Source organism: Triturus cristatus, chromosome 4_2 (genome assembly GCF_964204655.1).
Source record: "Triturus cristatus chromosome 4_2, aTriCri1.1, whole genome shotgun sequence".
Classification (NCBI taxonomy): Eukaryota; Metazoa; Chordata; class Amphibia; order Caudata; family Salamandridae; genus Triturus; species Triturus cristatus.
Genome location: NC_140586.1, coordinates 957,776,399 through 957,803,759, shown reverse-complemented (window position 1 = coordinate 957,803,759; position 27,361 = coordinate 957,776,399). Strand labels below are relative to the sequence as shown.

The window sequence follows — 27,361 nt, the reverse complement described above, 5'->3', positions numbered from 1 at the left end:
AGAAAAAGAGCAGTGTGAGGCACAAGGACAGAGTGAGAAGGAGAACATCATGATGTACAAGAAAGGACAGCGACTCGACTCACATAGTTTGGATGGCAGTTTGCAGTGTTGTAAGTTTGAGTTTTGAATATATGTTTATTTGGGGAAAAAAAGGTCTTATTGGTATCTACACGTGACCTCTTATCATACACTGTCAATTTACACGATTATATTCATAATGTTGTTCAAGTCTGACCGATAGGGTGTTATAATGTGATGGATTAGACTATATATTGGATATTATGGTACTAGCCCAGACAAGATATGACCCGATCATGCTGTGTATGGCCTTGCATCAAATATAACAACCACGATGCGGCAACATGTGCGAACAATAGCACACTGTGACTTCTTCATGTGTACCCAAAAATAATGTATGTGTCTGTAAACGATGTGTTAACATTAGCTTGATATTGTTGTCAGCTGCACTATTGTAATTCACTTGGGCTCTGTAACTTCGTGATGGACAACTGAAAAAGCCGTATAAAAAATAGGATGTCAGTTATGATAAAATCAGAAAATACCAATAAAGATATTTAAACAAAAAAAATGATGTACAAGAAAGCAGAGTGAGGAGGAGAAGAGAAGTGTGAGGCGCAAGGAAGGAGAGTGAGGAGAAGAGCAGCTTGAGCACAAGGACAGAGAGTGAGGAGGAGAGCAGCGTGAGGCACAAAGATAGAGAGTGAGGGGAAATTCAGCATGAGGTAGAAGGAAGGAGAGTGAGGAGAAGAGCAGAGTGGGGCACAAGGACAGAGGGTGAGGAGAAGAGCAGGATGAGGCAGAAGGATGTAGAATGAGAAGAAGAGCAGCATGAGGCAGAAGGAAGGAGAGTGAGGAGAAGAGCAGCATGAGACACAAGGAAGGAAAGTCAGGAGAATAGCAGCGCAAGGCACAAGGAAGGAGAGTGAGGATAATCGCAGCGCAAGGCAGAAGGACAGAGCAGCACGAGGCAGAAGGACGGAGAGTGAGGATAATCACAGCGTGAAGCACAAGGCTGGAGAGTGAAGCGGAGAAGAGCAGCGAGAAGCAAAAGGACAGAATGAGAAGAGCAGAACGAGGCAGAAGGACGGAGAGTGAGGATAATCGCACCGTGAAGTACAAGTAAGGAGAGTGAAGAGAAGAGTAGCGTGAGGCACAAGAAGGGGAGAGTGAGGAGAAGAGCAGCGTGAGCACAAGGACAGAATGAGGAGAAGAGCAGCACGAGGCAGAAGGATGGAGAGTGAGGATAATCACAGCGTGAAGCACAAGGAAGGAGAGTGAGCAGAAGAGTAGTGTGAGGCACAAGGAAGGAAAGTCGGGAGAATAGCATCGTGAGGCACAAGTAAGGAGGGTGAGGATAATTGTAGCGTGAGGCAGAAGTTCAGAGAGGGAGGATAATCACAGCATGAAGCACAAGGAAGGAGAGTGAGAAGAGCAATGTGAGGCACAAGTAAGAAGAGTGAGGAAAAGAGCAGCGTGAAGCATAAGGAGGCAGAGTGATGAGAAGAGTAGTGTGAGGCACAAGGATGGAGAGTTAAGAGAAAAGCAACATGAGGCACAAGGAAGGAGAGTGAGGAGAGGAGCAGCGTGAGGCACAAGGAAGGAGAGTGAGGAGAGGAGCAGCGTGAGGCACAAGGAAGGAGAGTGAAGAGAAGAGCAGTGTGAGGCAGAAGGAAGGAGAGTGAGGAGGAGAAGAGCGTGAGGCACAAGGAAGGAGTGTGAAAAGAGCAGCATGAGGCACATGGAAGGAGAATGAGAAGAGCAGCATGAGGCACAATGAAGGAGAGTGCGGGGAAGAAAAGCTTGGGGCACAAGGATGGAGAGTTGAGAAGAGCAGCACGAGGCAGAAGGACATAGAGTGAGAAAAAGAGCAACGTGAGGTACAAGGCTGGAGAATGAGGAGAAGAGCAGCACGATGCAGAAGGATGGAGAGTGAGGCTAATCACAGCGAAGCACAAGGCTGGAGAGTGAGGAGAAGAGCAGCGTGAAGCAAAAGGACAGAAGGAGAAGAGCAGAATGAGGCAGAAGGGCGGAGAGTGAGGATAATCGCAGTGTGAAGCACAAGTAAGGAGAGTGAAGAGAAGAGCAGCGTGAGGCACAAGAAGGGGAGAGTGAGGAGAAGAGCAGCCTGAGCACAAGGACAGAATGAGGAGAAGAGCATCACGATACAGAAGGACGGACAGTCAAGATAATCGCAGCTTGAAGCACAAGGAAGGAGAGTGAAGAGAAGAGCTGTATGAGGCACAAGGATGGACATTGAGAAGAGCAGCATGAGGCAAAAGGAAAGGAGTGAGAAGAGCACCATGAGGCAAAAGGACGGAGAGTGAGGAGAAGATCAGCATTAGACACAAAGACGGAGAGCGAGGAGAAGAGCAGCATGAGACTCAAAGACTGAGAGTGAGGAGGATAGCGGCGTGAGGCAGAAGGAAGGAGAGTGAGAAGAAGAGCAGTGTGAGACACAAGGAAGGAGAGTGAGAAGAGCTGTATGAGGCACAAGGACCGAATGAGGAGAAGAGCAGCATGAGGCAGAAGGACGGAGAATGAGGATAATCGCAGCGTGAAGCATAAGGAGGGAGAGTGAGGAGAAGAGCAGCGTGAGGCACAAGGAAGGAGAGTGAGGATAATCGCAGCGCGAGGCAGAAGGACGGCGAGTGAGAAGAGCAGCGTGAGGCACAAAGCTGGAGAGTGAGGAGGAGAAGAGCAGCATGAGGCGCACAAGGAAGGAGAAGAGCAGCACGAGGCTCAACGATGGAGAGTGAGAAGAAGAGCAGCGTGAGGCAGAAGGAAGGAGAGTGAGGAGGAGAAAAGCAGCTTGTGGCACAACGATGGAGAGTGAGGAGAAGAGCAGCATAAGGCTCAAGGAAGGAGAGTGAGAAGAAGGGCAATGTGAGGCAAAAGGAAGGAGAGTGAGGAGGAGAGCAGATTGGGGCACAAGGACGGAGGGTGAGGAAAAGAGCAGCGTGAGGCAGAAGGATGTAGAAGGAGAAGAAGAACAGCGTGTGGCACAAGGCTGGAGAGTGAGGAGAAGGGCAGCATGAGACACAAGGACGTAGAGTGAGGAGAAGAGCAGCGTGAGGCAGAAGGATGTAAAATTAGAAGAGCAGCATGAGGCACAAGGGAGGAGATTGAGAAGAAGATCAGCGTGAGGCACAATGACGGAGAGTGAGGAGAAGTTCAGTGTGAGGCAGAAGGAAGGAGAGTGACGAGAAGAGCAGAGTGAGGCACAAGGAAGGAGAGTGAGGAGAAGAGCAGCGTGAGGCACAAGGAAGGAGAGTGAGGAGAAGAGCAGCATGAGGCACAAGGCTGGAGAGTGAGTAGAAGAGCAGTGTGGAGCACAAGGAAGGAGAGTGAGGATAATCGCAGCGCAAGGCAGAAGGACAGAGAGTGAGGATAATCAGTGTGAAGCACAAGGAAGGAGTGAGGAGAAGAGCAACATGAGGCATAAGGAAGGACAGTGACGAGAAGAGAAGCGGGAGACACAAGAAAGGAGAGTGAGAAGAAGAGCAGCATGAGGCACAAGGAAGGATAGTGAGGAGGAGAGCAGCATAAGGCGCAAGGTAGGAGAGTAAGGAGGAGAAGAGCAGCACGAGGCAGAAGGAAAAAGAGTGAGAAAAAGAGCAGTGTGAGGCACAAGGACAGAGTGAGAAGGAGAGCATCATGATGTACAAGAAAGGACAGCGACTCGACTCACATAGTTTGGATGGCAGTTTGCAGTGTTGTAAGTGTGAGTTTTGAATATATGTTTATTTGGGGGGAAAAAAAAGACTAATTGGTATCTACACGTGACCTCTTATTATACACTGTCGATTTACACGATTATACAGCATGGATGGAGAGTGAGAAGAGTAGCGTGGGGCACAAGAAGGGAGAGTGAGTAGAAGAGCGGCATGAGGCGCAAGGATGGAGAGTGACGAGAAGAGCAGCATGAGGCACAAGGAAGGAGAGTGAAGAGAAGAGCATAGTGAGACACAAGGAAGGAAAGTCAGGAAAATAGCATTATAAGGCACAAGGAAGGAGAGTGAGGATAAGAGCAGCATGAGGCACACGGAAGGAGAGTGAGGAGAAGAGCAGCGTGAAGCACAAGGCTGGAGAGTGAAAAGCAGAGCAGTGTGAAACACAAGGCCGGAAAGTGAGGAGGAAAAGAGTAGCGTGAGGCACAAGGAAGGAGAGTGAGGAGGAGAGGAGCACCGTGAGGCACAAGGAAGGAGAGTGAGTAGGAGAAGAGCAGCGTGAGGCACAAGGAAGGAGAGTGAGTAGGAGAAGAGCAGCGTGAGGCACTAGGACAGAGAGTGAGGAGGAAAGCAGCATGAGGCACAAGGACTGAGTGAGAAGAGCAGCATGAGAAAGAAGGACGGAGATTGAGGATAATCGCAGCGTGAAGCACAAGGAAGGAGAGTGAAGAGAAGAGCAGTGTGAGGCACAAAGAAGGAGCGTGAGAAGAGCTGTATGAGGCACAAGCACGGACAGTGAGAAGAGCAGCGTGAGGCACAAGGAAGGAGAGTGAGGATAATCACAATGCGAGGCACAAGGACAGAGAGTGAGGATAATCGCAGCGTGAAGCACAAGGAAGGAGAATGAAGAGAAGAGCAGCATGAGGCACAAGGAAAGAGAGTGAAGAGAAGAGCATAGTGAGACACAAGGAAGGAAAGTCAGGAGAATATCATCAGAAGGCACAAGGAAGGAGAGTGAGGATAAGAGCAGCATGAGGCACAAGGAAGGAGAGTGAGGAGAAGAGCAGCATAAGGCACAAGGACAGAATGAGAAGAGCAGCACAAGGCAGAATGACGGAGAGTGAGGATAATCGCAGCGTGAAGTACAAGTAAGGAGAGAAGAGCAGCTGAGGCACAAGGACGGAGAGTGAGGGGAAGAGCAGCGTGAGGCAAAGGATAGAATGAGGTGAAGAGCAGCACGAGGCAGAAGGACGGACGGTCCGGATAATCGCAGCTTGAAGCACAAGGAAGGAGAGTGAAGAGAAGAGCTGTTTTAGGCACAAGGACGGATGATGAGAAGAGCAGCATGAGGCAAAAGGAAAGGAGTGCGAAGAGCAGCATGACGTATAAGGACGGAGAGTGAGAAGAAGAGCAGCATGAGGCACAAGGCTGGAGAGTGAGGAGGAGAAGAGCAGCGAGAAGCACAAGGACACAATGAGAAGAGTAGAACGAGTCAAAAGGATGGAGAGTGAGGATAATCGCAACGTGAAGCACAAGTAAAGAGAGTGAAGAGAAGAGCAGCATGAGGCATAAGAAGGGGAGAGTGAGGAGAAGAGCAGCGTGAGGCACAAGGATGGAGAGTGAGGAGGAGAGCAGCGTGAGCACAAGGACAGAATGAGGAGACGAGCTGCGCGAGGCAGAAGGATGGAGAGTGAGGATAATCACAGCGTGAAGCACACGGAAAGAGAGTGAGAAGAACAGCGTGAGGCACAAGTAAGGAGAGTGAGAAGAAGAGCAGTGTGAAGCACAAGGCCGGAGAGTGAGGAGGAAAAGGGCAGTGTGAGGCACAATGACAGAATGAGGAGAAGAGCAGCATGAGGCAGAAGGACGGAGAGTGAGGATAATCGCAGCGTGAAGCATAAGGAGGGAGAGTGATGAGAGGAGCAGTGTGAGGCACAAAGAAGGAGTGTGAGAAGAGCTGTATGAGGCACAAGGACGGACAGTGAAAAGAGCAGCATGAGGCACAAGGAAGGGGAATGAGGATAATCGCAGCGCGAGGCAGAAGGACGGAGCGTGAGGATAATCGCAGCGTGAAGCACATGGAAGGAGAGTGAAGAGAAGTGCATAGTGAGACGCAAGGAAGGAAAGTCAGGAGAATAGCATCACAAGGCACAAGGAAGGAGAGTGAGGATAAGAGCAGCATGAGGCACAAGAAAGGAGAGTGAGAAGAAGAGCAGCGTGAAGCACAAGACTGGAGAGTGAGAAGCAGAGCAGTGTGAAGCACAAGGCCGGAAAGTGAGGAGGAAAAAAGTAGCGAGAGGCACAAGGATGGAGAGTTAGGAGAAAAGCAACATGAGGCACAAGGAAGGAGAGTGAGGAGGAGAAGAACAGCGTGAGGCACAAGGAAGGAGAGTGAGGAGGAATGCAGCATGAGACAGAAGGACTGAGTGAGAAGAGCAGCACGAGACAGAAGGACGGATATAGAGGATAATCGCAGCGTGAAGCACAAGGAAGGAGAGTGAAGAGAAGAGCAGTGTGTGGCGCAAAGAAGGAGTGTGAGAAGAGCTGTATGAGGCACAAGGACGGACAATGCGAAGAGCAGCATCAGGCACAAGGAAGGAGAGTGAGGATAATCACAACGCGAGGCACAAGTACAGAGAGTGAGGATAATCGCTGCGTGAAGCACAAGGAAGGAGAGTGTGGAGAAGAACAGCATGAGGCACAAGGACAGAATGGCAGTTCTGGCTGGACTGTTCCCATGAGGCACAGGGTCAAGACTGATTTGCATATGGCTGGGTTCAAACTGGAATGGCATGGTGAGCAAAAAAACGATGGATTTAGGCCCAGATCTCTGTACTGGGGTGAATCTATGACATTGTTCTGCATTCTGTCCATCAACTGTTGCTTTTGCATTTGTCACCCCGAGTGGGACGGGTATGCTCGGACGTGAGTCCTGCGCTCTCCATGCCACTGGAACCAAGCTATCCTGGCTGAAGAGGGGTGAAACTCTGAAACCGGTCCTAGGATGCTTGTTTCCAGTCCAGGGAGGACCTGGCTTGGCAGTTCGGGCTGGACTGTTCCCATGGGGCACAGGGTCAAGACTGATTTGCATATGGCTGGGTTCAAACTGGAATGGCATGGTGAGCAAAAAACACGATGGATTTAGGCCCAGATCTCTGTACTGGGGTGAATGTATGACATTGTTCTGCATTCTGTCCATCAACTGTTGTTTTTGAATGAGAAGAGCAGCACAAGACAGAAGGACGGAGAGTGAGGATAATCGCAGCGTGAAGTACAAGTAAGGAGAGTGAAGAGAAGAGCAGCGTGAGGCACAAGAAGGGGAGAGTGAGGAGAAGAGCAGCGTGAGGCACAAGGAAGGAGAGTGAGGAGAAGAGCAGCACGAGGCAGAAGGATGGAGAGTGAGAATAATCACAGCGAAGCACAAGGAAGGAGAGTGAAGAGAAGAGCTGTATTAGGCACAAGGACAGACCGTGAGAAGAGCATCATGAGGTACAAGGACGGAGAATGAGAAGAAGAGCAGCATGAGGCACAAGGCTGGAGAGTGAGGAGGAGCAGAGCAGCGAGAAGCACAAGGACACAATGAGAAGAGCAGAACAAGGCAGAAGGATGGAGAGTGAGGATAATCGCAGCGTGAAGTACAAGTAAGGAGAGTGAAGAGAAGAGCAGCGTGAGGCACAAGAAGGGGAGAGTGAGGAGAAGAGCAGCGTGAGGCACAAGAAGGGGAGAGTGAGGAGAAGAGCAGCGTGAGGCACAAGAAGGGGAGAGTGAGGAGAAGAGCAGCGTGAGGCACAAGAAGGGGAGAGTGAGGAGAAGAGCAGCGTGAGGCACAAGAAGGGGAGAGTGAGGAGAAGAGCAGCGTGAGGCACAAGAAGGGGAGAGTGAGGAGAAGAGCAGCGTGAGGCACAAGGATGGAGAGTGAGGAGAGCAGCGTGAGCACAAGGACAGAATGAGGAGAAGAGCAGCACGAGGCAGAAGGATGGAGAATGAGGATAATCACAGCGTGAAGCACAAGGAAGGAGAGTGAGCAGAACAGTAGTGTGAGGCACAAGGAAGGAAAGTCGGGAGAATAGCATCGTGAGGCACAAGTAAGGAGGGTGAGGATAATTGTAGCGCGAGGCCGAAGTTCGGAGAGGGAGGATAATCACAGCATGAAGCACAAGGAAGGAGAGTGAGAAGACCAACGTGAAGCACAAGTAAGAAGAGTGAGGAGAAGAGCCGCGTGAAGCATAAGGAGGGAGAGTGATGAGAAGAGTAGTGTGACGCACAAGGATGGAGAGTTAAGAGAAAAGCAACATGAGGCACAAGGAAGGAGAGTGAGGAGAGGAGCAGCGTGAGGCACAAGGAAGGAGAGTGAAGAGAAGAGCAGTGTGAGGCAGAAGGAAGGAGAGTGAGGAGGAGAAGAGTGTGAGGCACAAGGAAGGAGAGTGAGGAGAGGAGCAGCGTGAGGCACAAGGAAGGAGAGTGAAGAGAAGAGCAGTGTGAGGCAGAAGGAAGGAGAGTGAGGAGGAGAAGAGCGTGAGGCATAAGGAAGGAGTGTGAAAAGAGCAGCATGAGGCACAAGGAAGGAGAGTGAGGAGGAGAAGAGTGTGAGGCAGAAGGAAGGAGAGTGAGGAGGAGAAGAGCGTGATGCACAAGGAAGGAGTGTGAAAAGAGCAGCATGAGGCACAAGGAAGGAGAGTGAGGAGAGGAGCAGCGTGAGGCACAAGGAAGGAGAGTGAAGAGGAGAGCAGAGTGACACAGAAGGAAGGAGAGTGAGGAGGAGAAGAGCGTGATGCACAAGGAAGGAGTGTGAAAAGAGCAGCATGAGGCACAAGGAAGGAGAGTGAGGAGAGGAGCAGCGTGAGGCACAAGGAAGGAGAGTGAAGAGGAGAGCATAGTGAGGCACAAGGATGGAGAGTGAGGAGGAGAAGAGCATGCGGCACAAGGAAGGAGAGTGAAGAGGAGAGCATAGTGAGACACAAGGCTGAAGAGTGAGGAGGAGAAGAGCAGCGTGAGGCACAAGGACAGAATGAGAAGAGCCTTGAAATGCATACAAAACCCAAAATAGCATACAATGTATAAGTAAGTAAAGCAACTAGCTGCAGACATATATATAATAAAGAAAACACTCCTTATTTGTTCTCTTTATGAAAGTAGGAAAAAGAAAACAATGTTAAACAGTCATTGAAGAAGGCAGCCCTTCACCTTTCACCTGTTTCTTTAAATTACGGTCCCCTGTTTCTTTAAATGAGAAAGGTAAGACCAGAACACTAGTTTGCTGCTGAAACTTCTAACAGCAGCGTAAGAAGCAAGTACAGGCCAGCTTTGAGTGTTTCTGTTCAGTGTTCTGTCCGGTCTGAACGGAATTCTGGGTCAAACAGACATCACGTTATCACGTTAGGCAGCAATAAAGATTCTAAGATCGAGCCAAAATGACAGCGCTGCTTGAGCTTGCAAAAAAGAGTTTTACATTACACTAGCAGCATAAGGCAGTTGCAACATTAAGATGTTCATACAAAATGCACCTGCACAGGATGGCTCCTCTCGGCATCTGAATGGCGATTACTCGACTTGCAAAAGCCATAGCTGACAAGTATGGAGTGCGACACTTTCAGAAAATGCATTTATGCATACTCTAGTGTGTACACTGAGATGTTTTTTGAATGATGCTATGTCCTTTTTTCACATTCTGATGTGTGCATTCTAGGGATACTAACATGTCACACACACTGCACCGAGGAAAAAGAATAAGAAGGAAACGTGGCCTGCCCGGCACCCAGTAATAAAATCGGCCCCCCCTAGCTGCATAAACAGCCTACACCATGCCAGCCTCCGATAAAACAACAGTCCGCCCTTGCTAGAAACCAATAAACTGTCACCCTTTTCTGTCCAGCTGCCTGCCACTTTTTAACCAGAGCAGAGCTCATGAGGGCGGGCTGTGGAATCTACTGAAAAAAGGGAGGAGGAGGGGGAAATGCTGACGTTTCGCAGAGAGACTTGCTGTGCTACTGAATGTGGATAAAATCAAGCTTTTTTTATCCTACCCCACATACAGGTTTGGTACATTCTAGTTACAGCCACATATTCCAGGGCAGCTCCACACAGTGTTTGACTTTGAGTGAGTATGTTCTTGTAGAGAAAAAAACGCGTGAATTTCCTGTTGAAGATATGTCAAATGGTGCTTTTAAAATACTTCACATACCCGTGCTGATTAATTAAAAGGCCTGTTTTTAATTGTGCACAAAATTGAAAGGCAGGAAGAGCAGCTGTGAGACCAGAGAGCCTTCCCATGCCTGTTTACAGAAAGTCAGAGCTCAGAGCACTGAAAAGATCATAAAATGCAAGCAGGAACCCAAGAAATAATGAGTCCCCCAAAAAGCATATATACCATCAAAGCGTAACGATTCAGTGCTTAGTCCCTGTTGCCTGGGAGGAATGAAAGAGAATAAGGTGGGACAAAGAGGCATGACTGACCACTAGCAAGCAAGGGTTTTTGAAGAACACTCAAACAAACAAATGGATAGCAGGGGGATGGCTCAGTTTTTGGCTCTGGGTTCCTCTGGTTCATTGTGGAACCTACAAGTCCTATATAGCCCCACAACCAGACGGGTCCAGCAGATGTAACGGTATATTGCTTTCAAACATCTGTCATACTTAGAAGAAGTTACAGGTGAAAACGTTGGCACAAATGGCTGTTTTTTTCAACTCATTTTCAATTTTTCTTATTTTCAACTGTTAGTTTCCATAAAAAATCTTGAAGGATCTACACAAATCCCATAACAATGTAAATATCGATAAATGTGATGTTGAACCACACCATGAAAGATGTACACACAACAATGTTAATATCAATCACCACCATGTTGTACTTGTAATAACAAACTTGTATCATTACTGTCGAATTCACCCAAGATGACCTCCTCATCAACCCTGAGTCAGAGATATGTGGTCAACATTGAAATTATTATTACATCAAGCTGCAGTTCCACTAGTCGTTACTAGATGTCCCTCACGAGTCAAATGCAAAAGCATTGAAACCCTTTCCCGTCCATCCCTATTGTCGTTTCTACTTTCCTTGTCGCCTACTCCTAACTCCCTTCTTTGAATTTGCTCTTTCATGTAATGTTATTATTTCCTTCCCCTCCATGCCGGCCTATTCCCATTGAACTCTTTCCATTATTGAGCTGCGCCTGTGTTTTTTTGTGTGCATTTCGAAGCCAGCGCTAAGCATTGAGTTTTACTAAGCATGTGGCCCTTTGTTTATTCAAAAGCTATGCGGAGCTGAGCACTTGCCAGTCATGATGCTTGGAACCTCAGTGAATAACAATATTTGAGGAATGATACAACATTCTGATGTGCTCCCTGGGGTCTTCCTGACCCATCTCTTACTCCTCAAGCAGTTTTAAAAAAAAACAAAATCATGACCATATGCAGGTACCTGAAGATGTAGCTGGTATTTGCATGCTTGGAGAGTGCTGTTTTGTTTACTAGGTTGCTGTGTGAACTCTGGTAAATCATCAATTTTTCTGAAGAAAATAAGATGTGACGTGTTGAGCCATACTTTATTATTTAAATATCTCTGTGTGGTGAAATATCCCTTGATGGGTTTTAATGATAGTAAAGGAAAGATGATTTTACATCCAGTTAAATAATGTTTATTCACATTCCATTATGTTTGCAGTTAGTGATTTTAAATTTCTTTGCATTCAACAGAAAACAAGTCTTGAATGCGCAAAATGTTTATGAATAAAGAACACAGTACTGTAAATCTTCTGAAATAATGAGCTCCAGTATTCAAGAATCCATCAGCACAGTCGGAGACAGAGGAACCTGCACGCAAACTGACAGATCCTGGAAGAAGCAGTCAAAGGCAATTCAGTGGATGGAATAGTCTGAGCTGTGCGCCTCCACACCACAAGATTGATAAATTAACTCTAGAAAATAAAGGCAACATCACTGGCAAACTACCTTATGTGTAAACATGTGTGCAATACCAGTTTTGATCATGGGATCGGTATGATGTATTTACAGCAATGCTCTGCATCCTAAAATGATATCAGACCATCATTCAGTGTTCTAGGTGCACTGTAAACTCTTTCTAGTGCTGTACAAAGCAACCAGAGAAAGACACAACAGAGTGCAGCCAGACAACTGAAGGGTAAAGGAAAGAGGAGTTCAGCTGTGTGAGCTACAGAGTACTATCCTGATTTGCACCAACCTGAAGTAGGATGAATCTTTAGCTGCATGTTTGCAAAATCATTCTCCACTCTAAAGGCAATATCACCCACAAAGAAGAACTACACATGTTATGAGTGTGGCAAGGATTCAGTGACCACTGTACTTAATTGTTGAATCGGAAAACATACATGCAAAATGCCACACACACACAGGGACTGTGAGATAACACAAGTGCTTTATCAGCCATGTTGGCTTATCAGGAAACAGTGTCATGTGATGTAGACAAATGTATACCTGACCCAGAGGCTCTAACACAGAGCGAAAAATCATTTACATCCAGCAAGAGCTGTTGTTTGTCATCGCTATTAAATCAGCATCAGCAAACACGCACAGGAGAAAAGCAGTTCAAATGCACTGAATGTGTGAAGAGCTTTAGTCGGTTATCAGACCTAAAAAGACATCATCGAGCACACACAGGCGAAAGACCATACCACTGCAATGATTGTGGACGTAGTTTTTGTGAATCTTCAGCATTAAGGATTCACCATCGAACACACACAGGAGAAAAGCTATTCAAGTGTAATGAATGTGGGAAGAGCTTTGCATATTTATCAGGGCTACAAAATCATCAGCGAAAACACACTGGGGAAAAAACTTTCAAATGCAGTGAGTGTGTGAAAAGCTTTTGGGAACTATCAACCCTACAAAGACACCAGCGAACACACACTGGGGAAAAGCCGTATCATTGCAGTGAATGTGGACGTTGTTTTATTGACTCTTCAGCATTAAAGATTCATCAACGAACACACACTGGGGAAAAACCGTATCATTGCAGTGAATGTGGACGTAGTTTTACTGACTATTCAGCATTAAATAATCATCAACGAACACACACTGGGGAAAAACCATATCATTGCAGTGAATGTGGACGTCGTTTTTGTAAATCTTCAGCATTAAGGAGGCACCATCGAACACACACAGGAGAAAAGCTATTTAAGTGTAACGAATGTGGTAAGAGCTTCGCATATTTATTAAGCCTACAAAAGCATCAGCGAAAACACACTGGGGAAAAACCATTCAAATGCAGTGAATGCGTAAGGAGCTTTGGTCACTTATTATCCCTACAGATACATCAGTGTACACACACTGGAGAAAAACCGTATCATTGCAGTGAATGTGAAAGTAGTTTTAGTCAAATGTCAGCATTAAGGAAACATGAGCGTACACACACGGGGGAAAAACCATTCAAGTGCAGTGAATGTGCAAAATGCTTTTGTCAGTTATCACACCTAAAACGGCATAAGCGTACACACACTGGGGAAAAACCATTCAAGTGCAGTGAATGTGGTGGTAGCTTTAGTGACTCTTCAACATTAAAGAATCATCAGCGAATACACACAGGGGAAAAACCATATCATTGCAGTGAATGTGGTAGTAGCTTTAGTGACGCTTCAACATTAAAGAGACATCAACGAACACACACTGGGGAAAAACCATTCAGGTGCAGTGAATGTGAAAAGTGCTTTTGTCAATCATCAAGCCTAAACCAGCATCAGCGAACACACAGGGGAAAAACTATTCAACTGCAGTGAATGTAGAAGGTAGCAATTATCACATCTAAAACTCAATCAGCGAACACGCTCTGGGGAAAAACCATTCAAATGCAGTGAGTGTGTGAAGAGTTTTTGTAAATTATCACACTTAAAGCTTTTGCGATTTATCAACCCTACCGACACATCAACGTACACACATTGGGGGAAAACCATATCATTGCAGTGGATGTGGTAAGAGTTTTAGTAAATTATTTATCCCACAACGACATAAGCAGAAACACACCGTGGTGTAACACACATAAAATTAATCCTAGAAATGCAGTGATTTGGAGAAGAATTTAAGTGCTTCTACAATAATACTGACCCATCTGATGACATAGACAGGAGAAAAAAAGTGCAGTTGTTGGAGGTAAACCTCTCCAAGATCCCCATAGAGGTCTGGATGCCTTGCTCTGCTTTCTCATAGCCCAACCATCTATAGAGGAAGGAGTTCACCAATAAAATACACGTCAGAAGACAGAAAAGGAACCCTCTTCCTTAGCCAAAGATTGTAGAAACACATTTTTTCCACTCAGTTAATTTTAACCAAGTACTGAGTGCAGGAAGTTCCTTCTGTCGCCAACCACCAACACCCACCCAATGAGGAACAGCAACAAGACTTCTCTTCAGCAAATCCATCTTTATACATAACAAACTACAGGGTTCTATAGCAGGATCAAACTCATTTTACTTTCACAATAACAGGCCCCATTTTTTTTAAATAAACACTTTATATTTATGAATATATGGTTTGTTTGGTCATTAGTGGCATAGTACATTTGAAATCTGACACTTTATAAATCTTTAATAAACATACCACAACGAAGCATCTCAGGACAGCCCATTCATGTGCTGATAACATAACAAATAACAAGTTAATATTGAGCAGGTCATGGGTGCGGTCAATATATGCATAGCACTGAAAGATGCAGAATTGGATCAGGAGTGAAATGTCTGCGATCGGCCATCCAGGAAGAGGCAGGAACAATCCAGGGCAGGACCATGATGCCTCCTGAGGCAAGAAGATGATCAGAACAGCATGTTCAGTTGTGACGGTAAAAGAGAGCATACTGTGCAGATCTATTTTAACATCATGTTATTTATGTTTTATACAATTGTACCCATTTATGTTAAATATCTTTACAGTTTGAGGGACAAGAAGTGTTATTATGTATTCACAATCATTTCATTGGTTAACTATCGAGGCCATGGTTAGAGGTCTTCATGTTTACAAGTTCAGCATTTAAGGTTCTAGAGGACATATCCATTTTGTAACCTATCATCAAGAACATTATCCTAGTGCTTGACCTGACCATACTCTCATATAATGTGCTTTGCTTTCAAACAAAATCGGAAACACAATTTGTGTTTATATGACTTTCACATGGGTAGATCAGTAACTGCCTAGACTTTTGAAGGTATACACTATAAGCTAGCCAGGCCGAGCACAAGGCTTCTCTTCAGCAGAGCGCAGGATTATTATTGGAAATCACAGAGTTGGGTGCTGTGGGATAGAAGGCCGAGCAGGACAGACGGCTAACGAGTCCAATTTTAAAATGATTGTTCAACATAGGAAATGAAAAAAAGAGATTGGTTCTATCTGTATTATATTTTAGTGCAATCAATTATTCTATAACGTGTCCACAATAATAACTATAGTTTACATGTTTATAAGAAATGAATGTTTATTTTTGTATGAAATCAAACAAAACTATCTATTTTACTTAATGGAATTTGGCTGGTGATTTCTTTTTTCTTTTTTCTTTTATTCTGCGAACAAACATTACCAGCAATTGGTTCCAGTACATAAAATTCACCCAAGCATGATCATACACAGTACAGAGAAGAATGCATAGATGATAATAGCATTAGAGGCATTTAAGCATGGTAAAGAACATCAGCATGAGACTATATCTTGCTCACGTAACCTCTCCCTAATATGAGGGTATATAGTATTTTTTCTTTTTTTAAATCAAACATTTGTTGTATATTTTAGCAATAACCAGAGTACAACTACCCCTTGATGTGTTTCATAGAATGGTCTCCTTATTGAGGCTGCAAATTTGAGTCAGTAGCGGGCGTGAGTGTGTGTTCAATGAGGTACATGGTGAGGGGGTCCATATATCTCGAGGTCTGGAAGGCACAGGGATTAGTTCAGAATTAGTATGTAGTTATTCCTGCCACAGGATTTTATCGCTCAGCCAGTCCTTAAATTTCGGTTCCCTGCCCCAGCCCCACCTGCAAAAATCAGCGTTGTCTGTCCTGCACCTGTCGCAGTGTGCGTTATCACGTAGCCCATAGCGGTGTAACCGGGCAGGGGTGTAGTATAAACGGTGTAAATATTTGTAATGCATGGTTTGCAGCAGTAGTCCCACTGCTGGTCTGTAATGTCATGTCCCAATTCAGCGCTCCATTTGGCGCGCACCGTACTAGGAGTGTATTCCATTTCAGTTTATAGGCTACGGTACAGAGTAGATACAAGATGTGAAGCATCAGTAGTGCGGAACATGTGGTGCAATGGGGCAACTGTGGGAGGCTCCATGGGGTACGATGTTGTATATTCCCTTATTCCCTGCCTCAATCGCACATACAGAAAAATGTCCATAGGGCATGGCTGGGTTGCTTGAAACAGTTGCGACATGTCCCTGAATTTACCCTTTAGATAGAGGCCGCCCCAACAAGTGAGTTTGAACTTAGATTTGGTCTTGGCAAATATTCCCATTTTAAGTACCAACATTTTTGGATCATATGTAAGTGGGAGCAACGGGGAGTAGAGTATCGGTGCCTTAAGTATATGAGAGAGGCGGCGCCAAGCTTTTTTAACAGTGCAATTGACTGAGGACGGCCCCTCTGGCCGATTCTCAGGAACTGCCAGGATGACCCCGTCCAGCGGGATGGGATGCGCCAGCCGATGTTCCGTAGCAACTTGGGGTGTATATCTGGGTGGGTGAAACCAATAGTGTGCAAAGTGTGCCTGGGTGCACAAATAATACAATTCAAAATTGGGCACGTCAAACCCTCCCTGGGAATATGGGCGAGTGAGTATGTCCCATTTGCATCCGTGGTTGCTTGCCGCCCCAAACCAGTCGTATGAGCTCCGACCGGAGCATATTAAAAAAAGGCCTTCCAGGATATAGCGGTATGTTTAGAAATAGATATAAAAATTTGGAAAGGATGATAATTTTTATAAGTGATATACTTCCCGCTATGGTGAGGGGGAGGGCTATCCACCTGCTGATACTGCTCGTTATATGGTCAATCGCGCAGCCTTAGTTACGACGCAGTAATTCATCGCGATCATTGGTGACATGCACCCCCAAGATATTTTACCTCTTCTGTACACCACTCATTAGGGTAGTCAGTAGGGAATGGCGCTGACGCTGGAGTGAGTGGAAAAATCTGGGACTTAGCCCAGTTAATATTTATTCCCGAGAGCCTGCCAAATCTCACAAACTCCCGCAGAAGCAGATTAAGATTTTGGATCGGGTCTTTTACATATAGGGTGATGTCATCTGCATATAGAGTAATCAATATGGGACGTAGGAAGCAACTAAGGGCTTTTTCTTGATGATGTTGCCTAAGTCTCACCGCAAGGGGTTCTATTGCAAGGGCAAAGAGAAGCGGGGAGAGGGGGCATCCTTGACAGGTGCCCCGTGTGAGCATGATAGGGGAGGAGGTGTGTCCATTGACTCTCACCCGTGCTGTTGGAGAGGGATAGAGGAGACGTGTCCACGAAAGAAACCCTGCAGGAAGACCCCTACATTGAAGTATAGTAACAAGGTAATTCCATTGTACCGAATCGAAGGCTTTCATGGCGTCTAAGAAGACCGCCACAAGTGCCAGCGGTCAATATTGTGCATAACGGAGAATAGTGTATGCAGGTTGTGGAAAGTCGCCCTTCCTGGTATGAAACCCGCCTGATCAGCTAACACTAGTTTCTTCATTAAGAGGCTAAGCCGATTCGCTAGGAGTTTCGCAAAGATCTTTGCGTCAGTGTTAATGAGAGACAGAGGCCTGTACGAATCACATTCATCTGCAGGCTTGCCGGGCTTTAGGAGGGAGATGATGAGCACCTCCCTCATAGTGTCTGGGAGAATTTGAGCCTCCAGAACCTCCATATAGACCTCCCGCAGTATGGGTATCAGCTGGTCTATATAGGACTTATAAAAGTCAACAGGTAGGCCATCGGAGCCCTGGGCTTTCCTGGATTTCATTTTAATAATCGCCTCCCGAAACTCGTCCACCTCAAAAGGTGGCGCTAAATATTTCCGCTGGGTATCTCCCAGCCAACACAAGGCGACATCGTTAAGGAAGGGATTAAGATGGGGTGGGGGCAGTTCGCCGGGTAGCATATAGTTCCTCATAAAATGCAGTAAACGTATGAAGATTGTCCCGACTGTCTCTGTGGCGCTCCCACAAGTCGTCTAAGATGTCAAGAATATAGTTAGAAAACCAGGGCTGTCGAACATCCATGGCGAGTGCTCTGCCCAGCCTCTCCCCCTCCCCATATCGACGTGCAGTAAAATATTTACCACGGAAGCAAATCTCCCGCTCGGCAGTATCAGTACATTCAGTAAGTTTGTCCCATAGCACAGCTCTCTGAGGGCCCGAATTCTCGAGCCACATGTCTGCTTCTAATTGTTTGAGTTCACCCTCTAATCGACGCAATCTGCACCTGATGTCACGGAGTACACCGAAACATTTTACCATGCAGAAACCGCGTACCGTAACTTTAAAAGCTTCCCAAAGAGTACTCATATGAGCTACTGAACCCTTGTTACCACTAAAAAAGCTTGAGATCTCTTCACCCTGCTCTGCCTGAAAGACAGCATCCTGTAGCGCTTTGGGCACCAGCCTCCATCAAAAAGGGGATGCAATGGAGTTCGGGGGTGCTATTTGCAGGCGTACGGCGCATAATCTGAAAGCGTTCTAGCCATGTGGGCCGTGGTGACTATCCACGGCACTACTTCACGAGAAACAATTCAATAATCAAGGCGAGACCAAGCAGCGCGGGCCATGGTATGGTACGTGCCTTCTCTCTGCCCTGGATGTCCATGTCTCCACGCATCTATGAGCCCGTGTGCCAGAAGAAGCTGTGAGAGGGTCCCTTGAGTTTTGATATAGTGGTGAGGCTGGGGATGAGAGCGGTTGAGTGCAAGGCATAACGCAGTATTAAAATCCCCACCCCAAAGGATATATGTAGAGCCCACTTTTAGAATTTGCCCTAAAAGAGAAGTGTAATAGTCTGGGTCATCGATGTTAGGCCCATAAAAACAAGCCAAGGTAACTGATTGTGTTCCCAGGACACCCCAAAGTATGCAGTGCCTACCAGACGGGTCACCCAGAGAGCCACCCAGAACAAAAGGAGTATCCTTCATGATCAGAATCAGTGTGCCCAATGAGTATGACAGATAAGAGGAAAATGCCCTGTCGGAAGCCCATCTACCTCCAAAACAGTGCAACCTGCGGGGGTCACTATGCGTTTCCTGGAGTACAGCTATGTGTATATGATGCCTGTCGAGGTATGCCAGTATTTGTCCACACTTACGGGGGTCACCAAGGCCCCTGACATTCCACGTGAGCAGATTTGTGTGTAGAGAGTCAGTGTTCGATGCCATAACCATGGTGGCATAAAACGTCTAATAATGCCATATGATGATAACTATGTGTACGTGCTTCAATGGGTGCTGGTAAGTCCAACTGCTGATACATAATATTGGAACCACTGGAGTACATCAACAAACCCACCCCCACCCACAACAGCACCCCAATTGTGTTGAGATTGTACCACCCACTCAAACCCCAATTGGTCCATGACATTGCATGACAAAAAGGAACGGCTCTATATGTCATCACAAAGAAAATCAACGAGAAATAAGGGGGAATGCCAATACGGGGAGTCGCCAGGGCAACACGGAAACCACCCTTCCCTCAGTCCCGCCCAGATAGAGTCTCAATGTGTCAACAGGGAGAGAGCAGGCGGGAGGGGAAGGGCGCTTGGCACAATATAGTTTCCAACCATCTGCTACTTTTAAGTGTAGTTATAAACAAGGATAGAGAAGGAGATTACACCAAGTCTGCATCGTTGGTGATCACTTATCTGTGTTCATCTGATAGTCGTCAGCACAGCCTCCTTGGGAGGGGGTACCATTGCCTGTTGTGCTGAGAAGTCCATCCCCGCTCATAGGAACAGTGAAACAAGTCGATCATCATCAACCCACAGAGGGTCACAAACTTCCCAAATCTGTCCGCATCCAAGAGAGATCCTCAGTCCGTGTGAGGAGAAGGCGATCTAGAAACGCGGTCATCTGATGCACCTCCAGGAGAACGACGGTGAAGTGATTTTAGTAATTCCTCCACCTGGTGTGGATTTGTGAAGATGGTGCTTTTTCCCTGATAGGAAACTCTCAGATGTGCTGGGTAAAGAAGGGCGTACTCAATCTGGGCCTTTCGAAGCTTTTGCTTGACTCCTATGAATTTACGGCTGCCTCCTGCACCGCAACCGTGAAATCAGGGAAGATGGTGAATTCCACTCCATCATATCGCAGGTTCTTATGTTCTCTTGCCAGCTTCAGGGTAGCATCTCGGTCACAATAATTGAGGAGTCGAGCCACAATTGGCCTGGGGGGCCCACCAGGAGGAGGACGTGGCCCCAATGAACGGTGCGCACGTTCCACAATGAACTGGGCAGAAAACGGATCTTTGTCACTGGCACCACGCAGGAGCCGCTCAACATATTCCTCCATGCGACCCGTGTTGGTGCTTTCTGGTATGCCAATGATCCTGATGTTAATCCGGCGACTGCGGGCCTCAAGGTCCTCATTCTTGGCAGCGATCACCTTGAGTAATTTATCCATGTGCTACACCTGCTGCTGTAGCTGTGAGGTGATACAAAAAGTGGACAACCCAATATACCCTTGAGGGCTTGGGTAAATTCAAATGTAATGGTAAAGGAATGCCTTCAAGGGATTTGTTTAAATACTGTAGTTGTATAATTTTCTATTATTAGATATAGGGTAGTTCTATACCTATAGGTCTAATTTCTTTCAAAATTTGTATATTACAAGTTATAAATTATGCATTAGTCATATATATGTGCATCACTCGACATAAATGAAAAAACAGGATACACAAAGAATAGAAAGAGGCAAAGGGTGTGTAAAAAGAAAAAGATTTACATCAATCAATGGTGTTCAGGGTACTAAAATATAGACAGTTATACATATATTGGAAGGAAATAATACAATCAGTGGTTCCTTCACGCAAAAATGAATCAAACACTTTTTCATAATAGTAATCAATAATTATATAGAAAACAGTGTGAGAGTCGACGTTTCCGTCTTTAAGTTTCCATTCATAGGACCATCTTCAGGACAAGCAGATTAAAAGTTGACCCCTGGAAATATAGTCTTTAAACGATTCAGTGTCGATGTTTCCAATCTCCTACACCAGTGAGCTCGAGTCCTTGTTCATGTTGTGTGACTGGTGAAGGCTGCCCTGCAGTCATGTATTGCTTAAACGGGCACCAAATATCTCTAGGGCGAGATGTTCTGGGAAGTGTGGAGGCAAAGAGATCATAGTTGGTGTTGCAATAGGCGAGACTATTTAACTATTCTTTTGGTGTCTGTGCTGTTTTCCGCCCCCATTTAATGGCAATTTCTCTCTTGGCCAGTAATAACCCTATGGCTGTGAACCGTCGAACTGGCTTTGGGATGTTTGTAACATACCCCAACAGTGCAACCTCTGGGGTGGGCTCAATGTCTAGGCCTGTCATTCCCTGAGCGAGCGGAAAATGCGGTCCAATATGATGAGCGAAATCAGCGTGTGGGTCTTTACATTTTAAACAACTGTGTGATCTGTCTGGGTCGATTTTATGTGTCATCTCAGGGGTAATGTATGTCCTGCGTAGGAATTTAAAATGAAGCAGTTTGTGACGACTGTTCAAGGATACGTCCTTCGTTTGACTACAACAGGCTGTCCATTTGTCATCTGTGATAATGTGCCCCAGATCTGTCTCCCACACAGGTCTTATTTTGGCTTTGTGTATTGGAATTATGTCTGCACATGTCTTGTACATTTTGGATACCAAGTGTTTCCCCCCCCCCCGGTGTTGTCAAGTATGGTAGATAGGGGGTTAAATGGCTCAAGTTCTATAGGAAATCCAGGCACAGTTGCCCTAATTTCTGACCGCAGACGATTAAGTACAAATTTGTCCATGAAGGAAGCATCATTAAAAGTGTCTCCATCAGAGACTGAAAATATTTGCCCACCAGTGTATAGTTTCCCAACTGTGTTAAGATCATATTTGGTAAGGGTACGATGTACGACCTTTTCCCCAGTAACAGGGATCCATCGGTTATTTGGAAGAGGTAGACTCTGGGAGTATAGCACCGGCGATCCCATGACCCTGATCAGCTTTTGCCATGCCCATGAGGTGGTGGAGACCATCTGAATGTCAGACGGGTCTCGGGGGTAACCCAATGGTAGCACTGTGTTAAGTGTGTCGGGTAGGACCAGATCAGCCTCGGGCCGTAAATAAGGTATCCTGGCATCCGGGTGGAACCAGGAGTGTGCATAGCTGCACTGAGCAACCAAATAACACAGTTGGAAGTTGGGGACACCAATTCCTCCTCTGTGGTATGGTAACATCATTACCTCCCAGCAGACCCTAGGCCGCTTGCCTCCCCAGGTCAAACGAATGAGGTGAGTGTATAGTGACACAAAGAATCTATTTGTCAGTGGGATAGGGATATTGTTAAAAAGATACAGGAATTTAGGCAGGACAATCATTTTAATCAATGCTACACGCCATGCGATAGAGTGTGAGAGTCGCAGCCATCTATCTACCTGTAGTTCGAGTGCATCCACAGCCTTGCCATAATTCATTCGGGTAATTTCAGAGGTGTCGAAGTGTATATTTATCCTAAAGTATTTTACTGAGTCCTCATTCCAGGCCAGTGAGAACTCGCATTCACTCTTGTGGTGCCGGAGGTAAGAGGAAATATCACAGACTTGTGCCAGTTTATACCGAGGCCGGAGAACCTGCTAAATCTAATAATCTCTTTGATCAACGGGTCAAGGTTGTTCTGGGGATCTCTCACGTAGAGGATAATCTCATCTGCGTATAGCGACACCAATAGGGGCCCTGTTTTGAATTGGAGCCCCCTCTGCAAATGACGTTCCTGAAAGTGTCTGACAAGTGGGTCCATTGCTAATATAAACAGAAGTGGAGGCCGGGGGCTTCTCTTCCTGGTACCGCGGGACAAAGTAAAGGAGCGAGACAATGCGCCGTTTATACGTATCCTGGTGGTGTGGGCGGAATATAGAAGTGCCACGAGATTTACGAACCCCAGGGGCATGCCCAGTCTGCGCATCACTAACCACAAAAAAGGCCACTCTAAGGAATCAAAAGCTTTCTCCGTGTCTAGCAGGACTACAGCAGCCGGAATTGCCGGGTTGATTCGGTGTATTACAGCAAAGAGAGTGCGCAGATTCAAGGAAGTAGATCTATGGGGCACAAATCCCGACTGAACCGGGGATATTATTTTGTCCCGCAGTAGGGTAAGACGTAGCGTGATCATTTTTTACAGTATTGTATAGTCTAAATTTAGTAATGACAAAGGCCGATAAGACCCGCACAACAAGGGGTCTTTGGCAGGCTTGGGTAATAAAACAATCACCACCTCTCTGAGCGTGGGAGCTAGCCGATTTTGTTCTAGGGATTCGTTGTATACCCCGAAGTCTAGGAGCCAATATATCTTTGTAGATCTTATAAAAATCACCCGTTAAACAGTCGAGACCCGGAGCAGTGGCACTGTTCAACGCCTCAATCGCAGTAATTATTTCGTCTGAGGAAAATGTTTCAGGGATAAAATCTTGTATATATTTTCCATAGATGTCTGAGGAGCTTGTTTAAAACTGCCAAGAGTCGCTGCGGAGCTCCGTGATGTACGCTTTGGATTATGAAGGTCTCAGTAGTTGGGCTAGAGTACGTCCCGGCCTTTCGCCCTCACCGTATCTACGCACTGTAGCATATTTGCTCAAGAAGTGTGTTCTCTATCAGCAGCTTCCCAAAATTCAATAAGTAACGCAGAATTCCTGGGCTTTAGTGGGTGTGTCAAAGATACGGGGCCGACCATTAATGTCAACTCGGAGTCGAGCCGGGTATAGCATGCCATACCGAAGGCCCAGATTTCGTAGTGCAGACTTGACTCTGGAATATTTACGACGAGCCTCCTGGACCATTATTGTGAAGTCTGGATAGAGTGTCACAATGGAGCCCTGCCAGGTAAGTTCTCCCCTTTCTCTGGCCAGTTGTAACGTGGTGTCTCTGTCCCTGAAGTTCAATATGCGTGTGATGATGGGCCGCGGTGGGCAACCAGGGTTTGGGCAGTGGCCTAGGGAGCGATGAGCACGTTCTACCACAAATCCAGGTGTGAAGACCTCCTTCCCGAAGATATCGCCGAGCAATGATTCCACAAAGAGATCCATTCTCCTAGTGTTGGTCGATTGAGGGACCCTGAGAATGCGAAGATTGTTGCGGCGGCTACGCCCTTCTAAATCTTCGTTTTTGATGGCAACATCTTTTAACATTTTCTCCATGCGTTCTAGTCGCTTAGTTGTCTGTGCCGCGCCATCTTCGAGGTCAGAAGTTCAACCTTCCACTGTGTCCAGCCGCCGATCGTGTATATCTAGTTTGGCCCCTAATGTATGTAAGCACTTGTCAAGAGTATCAAACCTACTGTCCAATGATTTAAACCCGGCTCTCAATTTGGACAACAAGGAGGCCTGGGTGACAGCAAAGTTAGATGTGGTGTCCATCCGTTTGCAGACAGAGGGTGCTTGAGCTAGAGCCGGTGCCTGTAGCAGCTGAACTCTGCGTTCCGGGGGCCCCCGACATATAGTGTGGTGCTGCGCTGCGTGGAGTTGCGGTGTGGCTGGGAGCAATCACAACAATGCACGAGGAGAGCAGGGGCGGGACTGCAATGCCGGCAACCCCCTGCTCCCAACAGACCCAGAGCACAGCCGGATGGGCGCCTCCCAGGCTCACCTGAGGACCCTGCCTCCTCTGGGCCTCCGGGAGCGTTGGTGATGACTCACGCGCTTCCCCGGGGGTCTGGGGCAGGGAGCGTGCGATGATGATGGCAACATCGGGTCCGGGTGGGAGGGGGGAGGCCCACAAAGCGCCGCACTCACTGCCCAGAAGTCCGCAGCCACAGTCCCTCACCGGGCACCAAGGATCAAAGCCGGCGGCCGGACAACATTTCTGAGCTGCGTAGGGCAACAGGGCCAGCTCATCCCACCGATCTTATGGTGCGAATTTCTTTGGCTTGCTCGCAGCTGCTGTCCAGATGAAAGGAGACAGTCTGAGTTTACTGGGGCATCCAGACGGAGCTTCAGAGCTGCGCAGCCATCTTGATCCACGGCTTGGCCACGCCCCATTACCCTTAATTCTTAGCACTGCAAAGCTAGTCCATATGTCAAAAAACCACGCCTGAATTACCATATCATTAATTGGGCCCCTCTGATTGCTGTGCAGGAAAGTTTGAGCTACTGGTAAATCCCCCTTAAACCAGCAGATAATCCTAGTGCACAGAATTTGTTTTATAAGTTGCAGGTCATGCTTGGATTGAGTACACACTAGAAAGATTGCATTGAGGGTTCTATAGCTTTTTAACATATCGCTGCCACCGACCTCTATCTGATCTGGAACTAACCTGCAATTAAAATCCCCTAATAGGAGAATCGGGGTTCCTTGGAATTCTGTCAAGGTCGGCAAGTCTCTCCAGAACACCTCCCACTTCTCCTTTCAGGTTCACATACATGTTGCAATTATTAAGCTATGTAGCTTGTGGCACCCATCATACAGGTCCAGGGAGCAATCCAAGAGCCACTTGCTACTTGTCTGTATAACTCTTGCTCCTTTGCTGCATTTTGTAGGTACCAATGTCATCAACCCACCTTTTATGCTGCCTGGCCCCATTTTTCTTCCCCCTTTTACAAATTACATAAACCCACTCAGATTAATTAGATCACCCGCCATCCAGGTCTCCTGTAAGCAGATTATCTCTTTATCCTCCCAGAATTCATTAAGTTTCCCAACTCATGGACATTCCAGGAGACGACTCCCAAGCTGGCAAGTGCAACAATTACCTAATCCACCTGATCCCTGAACCCCCTCCCCATGAGTAGGCGCTCTCCCTATCAACGCTTAGAGGCATAAATCTAATGTGAAGTGTGATTGGGTCTATCATTCCCTCTCTTAAGTGGGTCAGAATCGTCACCTCAAGGGTACCCCAATTGTAACCCAATAAGTGGGAAAGGGACAGGGTCAGCTTCGCTCCGATCTCCATTTTTAGTTGTTCTGAATTACGGCCAGCATGAGTAGCCAGTAACAGCACCTCTGGTCGTTGGGTCTCTGCCTCTCTTACACGCACTATTCTTAGGCCAAGATTCTTGAGCTCAGCTCTGGCCTCCAAAACCAAGCTCATGAAAACTGAAGAACTAAAGCTAACTTTTTTGATTTCTCTTCCTGCTTTGGAACCTTTGAAGGCCACTTGCTCTATATCCCTTAACGTGACCTCCGCCAATGTATTACAGGTTGAGAATACCCTTAACAAACTTGACCTGTTTAGCAGCTTCCATTTACTTGCTCTTTTCCCCTTCCTGGTCACCTCCAAATGCAAGTATTTTCTCTGGGATTCCTGTGGAAGGTCTATGCCTGATCTTGGGCCGTATGTAAATCTAATTGTCCTATAACTGGGAAAACATTGCCCTTCGTTAACTTAAAGCTCCTTTCTATATGTGGGGAGGGATTTATCCCGCATACATGAACTGATTCCCCTCAACCTGTGGGCCCCTTAGTACCCATTTTATTACGTTTTTTGTTACAACCTCTACTAGGGGGCCTGAGTCCTGACTGTAATTGTACACAGGCATCCTTTGACATGCACTTTGCTCTTTTTGACACCACCTAACATACTCTCCAATTTACTCGTTGATGCATTGCAGGACAGGGCTGTTTGGGTTGGTCTCCCACTAACCTAGGCTTCAAAGTGACATTTCTTACCTTTTTGCCCATGCTCCTGCTTTTCCTCATATTTAGATGGCATTTACGCTAATTTCTGGCCCACCCATGGTTCCATCTTTCCACCAGCATTGGTCTTCTGGAGACATTCACGGTAGAGCTTCCCTGATCTCCTCCTTGTGACGGTACCCCTCCCCAAGCTCCAGAGCTTGGGAGTCTACCGGCCTTACACATGTAGGCATGCAGGAGTTAGTAGACTTCAGTGTGCAGAGGCTCTCCTTAAGCATACCAGCCTCTGCTCTCAGGGACTCACTTGTAGCAAGGGAGGGTTCAAATAGTCCTTGCAAAGTTTTCTGCATTAACAACAAAACATCCAGCACCAGCGAAGGACCGTTCAAAAGGGAGTCCATATTTACAGCCGAAGAGGTCAAAGTCCCTCGATCCCGACCATATTAGGCATAGCATTCTCCTAGGCTATCCGCTTATGAATACATCCATATTGCTTATATTCACCCCTCAGCATCCTACCCACCCTGGACCCCTCTTCAGAGCTTGCAAAACGCAGCTCAGAGGGATGAAACAGGCTGGGAGAGAAGGAAATATGGGGGTGTATCACTTCAGTATCTTCAGTCATGTTCATACCCTCCTTTTCCTGGCCATGTAATAACTCCAGGGGACCTCCTACATAGGAGGCCACTTGACCCACATTTGCAGAATTCTTCATCGCAATGGACCTGAAGTGCTTTCCCACAAAGTTTTTCATCGAAACTGCCAGGACGATGGCTGACAATAGAGCATTCTCGAGAGCAAGAGAGTGTTTAACTCCACATGGCTTACCTCTGATAGCATACAGGTAAAACAGTCTCAGGGCATGGAGAATCCCTCATGTCCGGTGT

General features: G+C 46.6%; 1 protein-coding gene across 1 annotated transcript in view; it reads left to right on the top strand.

The window, feature by feature from the left end:
- Nucleotides 1-27,361, top strand: part of LOC146839111 (uncharacterized) — a 129,701-nt gene that overhangs the window by 14,394 nt on the left and 87,946 nt on the right. The window contains exon 2 of the mRNA XM_085600013.1: nucleotides 11,382-13,434. Coding sequence (XP_085456139.1) covers nucleotides 12,092-13,434 — 1,343 coding nt within the window. The 5' untranslated portion in view covers nucleotides 11,382-12,091. The remainder of the gene's footprint in view (nucleotides 1-11,381; nucleotides 13,435-27,361) is intronic.